The sequence below is a fragment of the Aythya fuligula genome, chromosome 20, assembly GCF_009819795.1.
Source record: "Aythya fuligula isolate bAytFul2 chromosome 20, bAytFul2.pri, whole genome shotgun sequence".
Classification (NCBI taxonomy): Eukaryota; Metazoa; Chordata; class Aves; order Anseriformes; family Anatidae; genus Aythya; species Aythya fuligula.
In genome coordinates this window covers 5354643-5367127 of record NC_045578.1, presented here as the reverse complement: position 1 = coordinate 5367127, position 12485 = coordinate 5354643, and the positions used below count along the sequence as shown (strand labels likewise).

At 41.1% G+C, this 12485-nt stretch overlaps 1 protein-coding gene across 6 annotated transcripts in view; it reads right to left on the bottom strand.

Moving 5' to 3' along the window:
- Window positions 1-230: 230 nt before the first annotated feature.
- RFFL (ring finger and FYVE like domain containing E3 ubiquitin protein ligase) overlaps window positions 231-12485 on the bottom strand; it is a 32037-nt gene continuing 19782 nt past the window's right edge. For all 6 annotated transcript variants that reach the window (XM_032200731.1, XM_032200735.1, XM_032200733.1 and 3 more), the window contains 5 exons: window positions 7223-7627; window positions 5183-5266; window positions 4548-4755; window positions 3201-3224; window positions 231-2922 (listed from right to left, as the gene is read on the bottom strand). In XM_032200731.1, the coding sequence (XP_032056622.1) occupies window positions 2741-2922; window positions 3201-3224; window positions 4548-4755; window positions 5183-5266; window positions 7223-7627 (903 nt within the window). In that variant the 3' untranslated portion in view covers window positions 231-2740. The remainder of the gene's footprint in view (window positions 2923-3200; window positions 3225-4547; window positions 4756-5182; window positions 5267-7222; window positions 7628-12485) is intronic.

The window sequence follows — 12485 nt, the reverse complement described above, 5'->3', positions numbered from 1 at the left end:
TTGCCTTAGTTTTGAGGGTTCAGAGACAACTTTATGAATATTACAAAAGAGAAAGCAAAGATGAAGTTAGGGTTCTCAGTTATTTTTCTCCCCTTCAATATCTATGTACTTGTTTGTATCCCACTCTATAATGGTATTTAATCATAGTGTATCCCAAGCTTTTTCTGGTTAAAAATCAGAAGTAACTCTGCTTTGTCCTAGCTTGTTGGCAAGAGAAGCAGAAAACAAAGTTAACTAAATCACATTTCAAGTTTATTATAAAATTATAAAGCAAACTTCTGTACCAAAACTAGTAGGTTTAACCATTGTAGTACCAAGAGGATTTTTTTTTAATAGAGAAAAACATGCCATTTCAAGTAGCATATTAACTTTAAAATATTTAAACCATGTACAGTGTACATAAAGGACATAAATATTTCCATTTACTTTATTAGTTTAGATCATTATATTCCTTTGGATTATTAATCACTTTGTTCCAGATTTTGATTTCCCTTTAAAAACAAGTCAGTCATATCCATGAAATAGAAAGCATTTTTGCAAGGGAAAGAATGTAGTCCAAAAAAAAAAAGTTTTTCCCTTCAGAAAGCACACTTCAGACTCAGGGTGGGTATATCTTATCTTCTCATTGCTAAAATTTCAACCACTGATGTGCAACTTGATTTATCTGTTGTAGAAAATAAACCTACTCTCTACAATAAAAGTAGATCTGTCCACAGGAGAATAATCTTCCTGTTAAATACCCCCCAGTCCTGAGTTTATTGAAAAAGGACGTGAATCTTCACAGTGAATTTACTAATGAGGCTGTTCAAAGCTTTGTATGTATATTACTGTACCTCTTAAAGAGTAAATACAGTTAATGCTTACCTGCATTTTTTTTTTTAACCATGATGCATTGAACTGTATCAGTTCTCTTCTCATGCTGGAAGCTGTTAAACCTTAAGCCAAAGGTTAGAGAACAACCTGAACAGGGGAAGAGGTAAAACTCAGCATTTTCATTTAAATAAGCCTCAGCAGCTCTTATTTTTATCAAGTTTAGAGGCCACTTCAATAGCACAGAGGTTCTGTTAACTACTGAGTGACAGACTTCTTTGTCTTAAGTGCTTAACTTCTACTTGCAAAGTAGAGACCCTCCACTCTGTGCCTGTTGAGAAGTGAGTTGCTACTCCTGTGATATTCATGTTAAATATTACAACAGTTTAATTTACTGTTAACTCATTCCCACTTACTGCAAAAGTAGAGGGCTTTGGTGATTATTTCTATAACTGCACTTCCCAGGATTCCAGAGGCTTTAAGTCAACACTTGTTTTTATGCTCTGTTGACACCCATGCAGTGTGTTTGAATGCTCAATGATCATCAGAGCATAAAGGGGAAAGTTAGATAGGAAAGAACTGCAGCAGAAGGTACTCAACTTCACACATTGCTTGAACTGAGTATGTAGTGCCACAGTGGCTGAAAAATTAAGGCATCAAGATTCTGAAACTTACACATTACCAGCCACAGGGACAGGCTACTTGCACTGAGGGAAAATAGGTTAGTTACAGTTTGCTTTAGTAAGGCTTCCAAAGAAACATGCTTTTCACAAGGATAGCTCTAATATTTTGTGATTGTCACCTGTCAGACCACAAAGTCTCTTATCCACCCTCACAAACAAAGATCACAAAATAAATTGTTCTTGCTAAGCAGGCTTAATGCAAGAGAACTAAAACTGAAAAAAGGGAAACTGATTAATACACAGAAGCCTCTGCAGTTCACTTCTGCTCATTTTATTGACTCAGGGAAAATAAAGTTTGCCTCTGCTTTCTTCCAGGTCTCTTCTAAAAAGAAAGTCACCTGTACTTAAATATGATTGTGTAGCAATAGAATTCATACACTTCAGCTGTATGTTTTCCTCACAAAACCAGAAAGACACAAGCCTTAGCTTCTTAACTCCTTAATCACAGGAATTCAGTTCAATTTTAAAGCAACTACTGGCATATATTGTAAGGAAGCCTATGAATCCAACAAATCGACAGCAGGCAAACGAGATATTCCCATCCTAGTGGCACAGAAAAAAAAACAACAAAACAAAACACCAGGCAAGATAAGGCTGTATGTTTCACAGTCTCAGTCCCCTTACATTTTTCAGTAATACAGAGCCCACCTTCAAATAAAATGGTACATTTTTCCACAATCCCACTAGGCTGGAATTAAGTTCATTCTGAATACGGAAATTGGAGGCAGGCTGCCTGTCCTGCAAGCATAAGTTAAATTGAAAAAAAAATGTATTCATTGAAAATTATATTGACAGTGAATAGTATGTTGCATAAACACAACATGGGGGAAGTAGAATCAGAATTCAGTAGCAGCTAAACACATCACTTTTTGAGACCCCAGTCTATTTTGTTTATTATTCAGGGGGAAAATCAGAAGCTTCAGTATCTAATATTTGTGGTGGAAAGACAGGCATCTGTTTATCTCCCACCAGTGGATCACATTACTCTAGAATGTTGGTTGTTAATTATTTCTGTCTGCTGCTGGCAATAACGTCCAGGGAGTCCAGGCACTGTGGTGTAAAACGGTACAGTGGAAAGGGCACAGCCAAACATAGCTTGAGTAAGAGCAATTTTCCCCAAGCTTCATTCATCCCTCACTTCAGCTTCCAGTACAGTCCACATCCTAATCTCTGACCTAACTATTTGTCATAGTTCTGACCATTTCCCTAACAGCAGATGAGGCTTTAAGGCATCACCAGTCTTCAACTTAGGACCTAAAGACATGAACAGCCCTTACAACGTACTGCCTGCATATGGGACATTCGCTCATTCGCTTTCCACACTTGGTGCAGGTGACCAAGTGGCCGCATTCTAGCAGGACACAGTCAGCGGGTAAGTCCATGCAGATTTTGCAGAGGTTGTCCTCCGTGCCAGAGCGCCCAGCACCACCTAAGTAAACAAGAGACCACAGTTTGCATGAGACAAAGAAAGGTATGTCATTGTGCAATCTGTGAGTTGTCTTTAGCAAAGGGCTTCTAATGTACTTTGCACGCTGAAGATTTGGAAAAAGTCCCCTTTGCATCTGCATTAATGTAGGTATACCTGCTCCATCAAATGGCAAGGAGTAGAATGCTTTAGCTTTTACACGGTACTTTCTGTATGATGAAAAGTACCACTGAGATTCTTAGCAATGACACAAACGAAGCAACATTAAGACTATCACTTACCCGTTTGATCGTCAGTGTCAGAAACTGCAACATAAAAAGAAAAAAAGTTATTTGGTGGGAATAAGAGAAGCTGGGAAAAAAATTGCTAGAGCAGTACTATTAAGCAGAAGGTGAAAGCCTTGAAGGGAGATTACTAAACCAAAACAAACAAGGCTGCCTTTTCCTGATCCCCATGCAGAGGTTCACACATTCTGTGATTAGGACAGGTTGTTCAACGAGCAAGAAACTTTCTCTTCTACTGAGCTTACGTAACAGCTACTGCTTCACAGAGATAAGCGACTATCTAGAGTGATATCTCAATCTTTAAGACGGTCAGAATTTATGCAATGTAGCTTCCTAGAGCTACTCTTTCAGTAGCCCCTTCTGCCAGTTTCTTTGATGTTACACAAGCTCACCAATATTGTTGAACACAGCTGAGACACATGCACACACTGGGTAACTAATCAAGAAAAATATAAATTCTGTCAAAAGCGTGAAATGCAGCGAAAGAAGAACACAAAAATGAGGTGGTTGTCTTAAATCTTTTATCATATGTGTAGGACAAAGCTTGGCGAGATGTTTAAAAAACAGCACTGCTTTGGACAACAGCAAGAAACAAACCTCTCTCTAAAGTCAGAGCATTAAAATACACTTCTAAATGTACTTCTGTAAACAACTTGCAAATCGGGGGGGAAGAGGGAGGGGTGTTTTTTAAACTAATAATCAAGAATTGCACACTGGGACCTGAAAGTCAAGCAAGATGCATCCTCTCTGCACTTCTGGCACACCACTATCTCTTCATCAGTCAACCGTGCAGGCGCAGCAGGTGCAGGTCATGCACAGGAAGGTTCCCCTTGTGATTAAAAGGACAGAACCAAGGGACAGATAACCATAGCTGTTCAGAAGCGGAAGCCACAGTCACTGACTATACATCTCTTCTCTACAGACCAGCTACTAGTCATTGCCTTAGCTAAGGCATTTTCTGGCTCACTTTTTGCCAGTTACCACAAGTCAAGTGATGAAAGCTCACTCTAGCTCTTGCAGTCCTGTCTGTAGCCATACATCAGCTGTTCTGTGGGTGCTGCAGCAACCAGCACGATCTGCCACAGCTGTACAAAGTCCTGAGTTGGATGGCACATGGTTCTCCTTTATTGCTACTATGGGGAAGTCACTCTCCACAGCTTGCATAATGCTCTCCTCTTAAACACATCCAAACAGTGGCAAATAGCGTGCTACTTTCACTCTAATTCGAGCTTGATACAGTACCTCTACTCTCACTTGCAAGAAAAAGAAACAAGGTAAGTTCTACTCCCTTCTGCAACTGTCTGCAGAAAGGGAGAACAGGTACATGCTTGCTAAATTTCTTACCTAGATGCTGAAGGTCTTTCTCTTTGTAAAGACGAACCACCCTCTCTAACAGCTCCCACTTTTCACAGCAGCCTTTGTAGTTGACAAAGTTGCGAGCAAGAATTTCCTTCAGCTGTCGCACAGACAGTGCATTGATGTCTCCAATGCTTGTTAGATCAGAAAGAGAAGCCTTCCTCCCCAGCACCAGGTTATCTCCCGAGTGAGTAGACTGAAAGGGAACAAAGACGGAACAATTCTTGCTCTCAGCAACCACCAATGTAATTTAAGTAAGCTTTCAACACAGGAATTATCAGGAATTAGTGTTTGGACGTACACGTAACTTCAATTATTCTGTGAATCCCTCCATTTATCCATTTATCCCTCCATTTATACAAATATAAAAAATATACAAAAATCCCTCCATTTATACAAATCCTAAGATGGAAATAAATCATTCCTATAGTGTCCAAGTGACACCAGTTCTTTCTGTATGTGGAGGACAGGATGATGCTATAGAAGGGGGTTGGTTGCGTCTGCAGGTGGTCAGGCTGAACTACTGTTCAGTCACCCATCTCTGTAGTAACGATTCTGTGGTGGCAAATACAGCATAGGAAACTTGGTGTTCCTTGTTATCTGTCTAATTCCAGGTCACAAACCTGTGTCTCCTCCTCTGTCGGTGCTTCTGGTGTATTCTCAACTCCTGTCATATCAGCTTGGCTTGGAGACACATACCCAGTTGCCTAAAAGAGGGAATAAAGCTTTCACCAACAGCGTATCTCTGTCCAGAGGGAAATAAGCTGATAGTTCAGTTCAACCGCAAACCCCACCCACTGGAATGGCAAACTGCAGCACGAGGTAAAAGCTAGGCACACTGGCAGAAGATACCTCCTGTGCAGCGCTTAAAAACAATTTTAAAATGAGTAAAACAATTTTTAAAAATGGAAGTGCAGCATCTGACCCTCTGAAGTCCCACTTAATTTAAACCCTGGTAGAGTGCTTTTACAATCAGCTCCCACATGATGTTCTTGTGAGGCTGGGTCAGCAAGAGAACAAAATCTACATGGACATAAGACAGTAGCAGGGCCCCCGACAAGGTCACGGTGCAAGTCCTGGCACTGCTGTGCAATCCTTCAGTATGAAGTGGCTGCAGCATGTGACCCCTGTGATATCACAGCCTGACTGCACACCAAGTATCAGTGCAAGACTCCTTATAAGACCCCTCCACAAAAATACTCAGAGACATCATCAAAGGTCACCTTCAGAGTAACCACACAGAAGTACCTCCTCAGCTGGGTGCTGGATTGGACAAACAGGAGACACTACGTGAAGGACCAGCAGAACCAAAGCTGGAAAAGGGGCAGTTGCTCAGAGCACTCAATAAAGTGAAAGGAACTGCAGTGTAATTCCAGCTGACTACCCTCAGCAGCTATCCTCCCCCTCTGGTTTCCCTACTGAGGAAGGAGACTGCAGCATTACCATCCTAGAGAGGTGATAACTGGTTGATATTTACAAAATTGAGGAATAAAAATGAAAGGAAATGAATAGTAGAGTGTCCTGTGAGTCGAGAAAAGAATCTGTAATATATTACAGGACAGTATGGGAAGACTACAGAACTGACTGTGCAGGTAAAAAATCGGGATGACAATATCCAGAAAACAAGAAGGCTCTTAAACGATAATGTAAATAATAACAATAATGTAAATAATAATGTAGAATAAAAAAGGAGAAAAAAAAATAATGGACCTCTTTATTTTGCATTAGATATATTTGCTGAGGAAGCAGAAGGTACAGACACTTCCACAGCTCCAGTCCACAAGGAACTAAACATACCTATTAACTTATGTAATAGGACTGGGAGCAGATGTCAGACACTGAGTAAACTTCCCATACGAGATAGCAGAAAGACAAACAAAGCAAAATCAATAAAAACAATTCAATTCAAATGCCCTTTACAAGGTTCCTCATAACAGCATTCATCGTCAACTGAAGACTGACAACAGACTTGGGGTTTTGTTTTCTATTGATCTGGGTGCAGGAGGTACCAAAAACTTTGCCCAAATCCCAGTAGGCTTTCCCAGCAGTTTCAGTTGCAGGATTGCTTTAAACTGTGCTTGCTGTCTCGCACATGAATTCAAAAGTAACAACAACTAATACCTACGTACAGTTGTCAACATCAACACACAAAGATCTGTGCACCAACACAGACATCACATGCCAAAGGAACCATTAGTGACAGGAAGTAGCTAGTGGCAAAAAAAACATATGTCTCAAAGGACTTCAAAATCTTGCTGTTCCCAGAATGAGTGCTCACTATACTTAGCCCTGCCCACCAAATTAAATGCCGCTAGTGCAGAAATTCCACAGAAGCAGCACATTCCACTTCAGTGCAGCAGCATGGCAGTGTAAAACAACTCTAATTAAACGCAAAAAAAAAAAAAAAAAAAAAGCGAACTCCTCACTCCAAATTTATTAATATTAAAAAAACACCACAACAGAGAAAGGCATGTATAAAATGCAATTGAAGCATTTTGTCAGCTGCTCTAAACAGAAGCCCTCTTGCTTTTTAAGCAGGCATCTATAGTGTTAAACTTGTATGGCACGTTACCTACTTGGAAACCTCATGCAGCATCTTAGTAGTTAATCCAAAAATAGAGATGGACAAGTATGCGAAAGATGCTTCTGGTTAAAGACCGTACCTGTTGATGTTCCTGAGCTCGTGAACTTGAGATGGAATCTGCAGACGCTGGAGACGCATCACGTGAGGTAGATGATGTCGTGCTGGTTGACGGGTGAGTCACAAAGTCTTGCTGTCCAGAGGCACTAGTATTAAATGGGCTTGTTCTTATTTGATCTTCCTGGTTAATTACTGGATGCTGGCTAAGAATCAGAAACACCAGGTCCTCCTTTTCACGACACAACTCTGTGGAAATCTCATGGAGTGCCAAATAGTCTCGCAGTTCCTTCACCTTCATCTTTATCAGCTCTTCCCGCTGAAAACCTGTGGCTCGGAAACGCTGACAGAGGTGGCAGAGGAGGGGACCATCTTCAGTCTGGTTTGAGCAGGACGTACAAAAATGTTTCTTACAGTCCACGCAGATATGCTGGGGAAGAGAAGGGAACAGAATTAAACTGGAGCATGATGAGACAGCAGGGCACAGCAGCCACAGGCAGCGCTCCCATGGCACCTGGAAGCCAAGATAAGTCATGACCCCTATTAGGGCATAATCAAAACCTTCTAATTTACAAAAAAGAGCCAAGTATGTACACACGCTCCCAGGTAAGGTAAAGGACTGACCCTAGGAGCAGGCCACTAGATTCCTCACAGATGTTAGAGAAGCACTACGTACACTAGAGAGCTACCCAGAATGAAATATATCCGGAAACAATTCCCTCAAGTGACAGGAGATTTCTGCCCCGCAGTCTGGACCCGTTCACCCAGTTTAAGCCACAGATGAAACCAAGAGAGATTTAGGAGGCAGCAGACTGCAGAGTGCATCACAGCCAGCTGTACGTTGCTTCATAAAACAGCAAAGCACTGCTCTGTGCAGTCAGAAAATTCCAGCATCAAAGGGAACCACTTACAAACATTTCTTTTTTGCTTCGTATATGCTACAAGCAACCCCCCCCTTTTTTTCCTCTCCAGATTGCTGCAGTCACTAAATGAATCTTCTTTTCACCATAAGAGCAACTGCACGACAAACAGGAAAAAAAATTAGCATTTATTCATCAAAACCAACTACTTGATTTTAAAAATAACATGAACACTGTGTGGCGATGAGGTACTAGACAGAAAGTGTTGGAAGTTTTGGAAATATTAGGCCCCAGATGTTTTAAAACTTTTCAGATCAAGTTCCGTTATTTAATGTTTGTATTTTATTCTGTTCTGATATCACTCAGGGCTCGATTTTCAGAAGTTCCAAGCACTCACAGTCCATGTTGACTTCTGCAGAAAGTGTTCAACACTTGGGGAAGTCAAATCCTGCACTTTCCAATAGGAAGAGCAGCACAGCAGCCACATTACGCACCCTTAAAAAAGTCCTGAGGGGAAAGAAAAGAACTGGATTATTTCAGTGCTGGTTAAGGAATGCTAACTCACAGTCTCAGAGACCAGCAGCCCTATGAAACGGAGCTCAACAGGCAGCACCTACAGATGGCATTTCCTTTCTTGTCCTGACAGGGCACATCATTTCTACCCTGAAACGGTCACCTCTGGAATGAGCCAAGTAGGCTCACATTTTCTTTCCTTTGAGATTCCTCGTTCTGAAAGGATTTGTGTGTATGTTTGCTTGTCCCAGCAGGAGCTGGAGCAAAATCAAAAAGGCTTCAGAAAGACCAGTCAGCAACAGTCACCTTGTATCACTGGAGTTTTAGGCTGTGGTTAGATATTTATGATTTATACCCTTCTACATCTGCTTGGGGGAGAGAAAGAGTTTTCCCTGTTTGATTTATGAGTCACCATAAATTTGACTAGTTATCCTAACATCCCAATCCTTCAGAGCTGTATGAGGAAAAATACCCATGAAGACTTGGAGAAGCAACAAATACGAACTCATAGACAAAAAAAGCTTCATGAATTGCTCCTGGTGATTAAAGAACATTGCTAATTTCACAGTTCAAAGAAAGTAGATGTTTCTCATGTTTTAAAGGTGTAATACACTACTTGCTTACATAAGTTCCTTCTGACCCCTTTATAGCCTGGCAGCCCCCTTGCCCACACCACCCATACAATTATAACCACCAGACTCCTCATTTAGCCCCTGTGATAGACTTAAATTGACAGTTAGTGGGGAAGGTCCCAGCTTCCTGCCTAAGCACATTAAGACATGAACATTTTTACCACAGAGAGAATCTCATGCGGACTTGAAACCTCATCTCAAAATTGCTGTTTATTTGGGGGCACGCCACGTGGAAGTGCCTTTCCTGTCTTGCTCTGTTGCTGATGGAAGTCAATCCCCATATACCATCCAGTTTTGAAAAGTTTTCCATAACTTGGCCATTATTAAAAGAAGCATTGGTGATTTCTTTGACCCCAATACCGTAGGAAAAATTCATTAATTTGAAAAGATTTGGGGCAGGCACATGCCTGGAGTGGGGACACAAAGGCAGATTAATGGACAATAACCACATTAACACCACTTTCCTTCTGTCAATTGTCATCCTGTCTCCTGACAGGAGAGCAACCAGAAAAACTGAGAAAAAAAAAACATATATACATGTGTGTGTGTGTATATATTCTGCTTTACTCTGGCTATAGGGTAGCCTTCCCCGCGCTCTGCAGACTGCCACTTCAGCTCCCAAGGGAACTGTATGGCCAAGGACCTCCTAACCCAGAAAACGCCTACTTGAGTGCTTCTGTGTTCAGATATCACATGAGCGAGCACAGCACAAGGGCTGCATTATCCAGCGTACTTTTTGCAAGCCATTAACAGCAATAACACAAGTTTGCTTTAGTTATCAAATGATACACTCGAGAAGTCAAAATAAAAGCAGGCTGATAAGTCTCTGACTTATCGGCTCGCCACTAGGATTCATTTTCATTCCCAGCCTGTATCAAAGTGTCAGGTATTTGAACACACACACACAAGCTGCTTGCTGCACCTTAGTATTAAGCAGCTTTTACAGCTTTTGATACATTTGTTGAGCTCTGAAAAGGCAGTGACTGAAGACCACGTTCTTTTCAGAACGATGCATTTCAGACGTGGCAGTAAATTAAAGCCTGTTACTAAAAGGTCAGACCACGTCTGAACGCTGCTTACTATTTCTAACTGGTAGCACAATCACAGGGTGGTCAAGCAGAAACAAAATACTTTAAATCAGAAGTCTGTCCTGAACGTAAGCTGCTGCGGGTGGTGTGCTCTGACAGCTAGTCTCCCTGAGATACCAGGATGGGGCTTTGATACACTTGGCTCTTCTCCGTATGCAGGATAAAAGGAAGAAATGCCAATATTCAAGCTTTCAGCACAGCTAGTGGTTTTTTTTTTTTTTTTTTTTTTTTCCCCTCAGATCTTACACTCCAGCTTGCCAGGAGCTTTTTCTGGAAGTATGCAAAGAAAAGCATCTTCCTGAAATGTCAGCCAATTTAAGCCACTGAAATCAGAAAACAGGGAAGGAACAACAATCTGACATATCCCCCAGAAACGCCTGCCATAGCTTTCCATTGGTGGAGAAGGAAATTAAGAATGCTTGTTTCAAATTTAAAAGATCGTGGGGATTTTGCTGCAGAACACCAAGATCAAAGAAGTCAGCTAAGTACGAAAAACAAAAACAAAACAAAAAATTGAGATTATTTTTGCTTCCAAAATTAAGCTTTACATCTTTTAAAGATGCTCCAACAGTTACTTAAAAGCATTTTACAAGTCCATGCTCATTCATATGTTCCTTACCCCAGTCCTTTTAGTTGGTGCCATGTTATATGAAAATTAAAAAAACAATTATGATGAAAATTCAAGAACTTAAAATACAGTCTTTCTGCCTTTGTTTTTGAAGGCAAATTAAGTTATCCATACGGTCTGCAATGTGGAAAGAATTTGTTTTAATCCACTGTATTTCAATATAAACATCAGCTGGAGTTTAGAGTTCAAAGGTACTGCCTCTCCTGGGACAAAACACAGTTTTCTGGGGTCTTGTTGCATCAAAGTAAGATTTCCTGCCTTTCTCCATCCACATCAACAGAATTAAAGAATTAACATGGCTTACAAACATGTCAGTTTTTCTATAACTGATGTATGCAGTTCTTTACATCAAATCCCCCTCTGGAGGCCAAGGGCTGATGGCTGAGCTCTAGCAGACCTTCCTGCAGCTGTTTAAGCTTTACCACCTGTAGCCACCCAGCTCCTGTCAGTCCCAGGGACTGCAGTGGTTGCGGTGGCAGAAGAAAGGTGGCCTGTGAGTTAGGAACCCCCCTTCACAATACAGAACATAAGCCTCAAACTCATCTTCATTGATAGCCTGCGCTGAATGGGAGCAGCTGAGACAGAAGCACGCATTGTACTCCGCTGTCCCAGTTACGCAGCCAGCCAGCTCCAGCAGGAAAACAGGGAAATCTCCTGGGGGCAGAAACATCTTACACTGCTTCAGCAGATCCTCTACAATTTGCACACCGGAGCTGTACCTAGCCCCCATCAGTCCCTGTGTTCTCAGATACCTGGACAGGCATCAATAACTCATACACAAGACACTGCTTTGAAAGCAGCTTACACTGGAACGTGCATTTTAGAAGATAACAGGGGAAAATAGGCCTAGCACTGGGTATAGTATAACTCACACATACCTTCATGATTTATTTACATTTCAGAGCAGAATCACCTCTGCATACTAGCAAGTAGTGGATGCAGGAGTTAACATTGGATTCAGAATAATTCTTTTTGCAAGTATTTGCAAAGACTCTGCGGTGTAAAGACAATACTATGCACACTCACACGCAGTGATTGTACCATTTATTCCCAGCTGACCCGGAATCTAACTGCTGTCAAAAGACATCTAAGCATATTTACATACCCAAACCTACACTAAGGGGAGTAACACCTCAATACATATTACCAAAATTCCAATTTGTAAGGATTTCTGGAGCAGTAACTCTTCTCAGTGCAAAAGTAAACATCCCTGTTGTTCAATGAGTAGAAAGCAACAGCTCTACCAAGACTTACCCTTTCTCAGCAAAAATACCTCAAAAAATATCTCCAAGATATTTGCCAACAGGCATAAATATATCAGACACTTCTTAAGCCATGGAGTTTGGACTCTGAACAGCTTTCCTCACAAGAAGATTTTAAAAGCAGCATTATAGGAACCACCACGCCTAAATAATGTCCCAGGCAGGGTTTACTGTCTAATTGAAGATCTCATGGCAGCAATTATTTTGGCATCTATATGCTTGCAAGTGAAGTCTATAGACAAGATAAAATGGATTTGTTTTCCGGTTGGCTTGTTATTTGTTTTGGCACCAAGCTTCAGCAATTC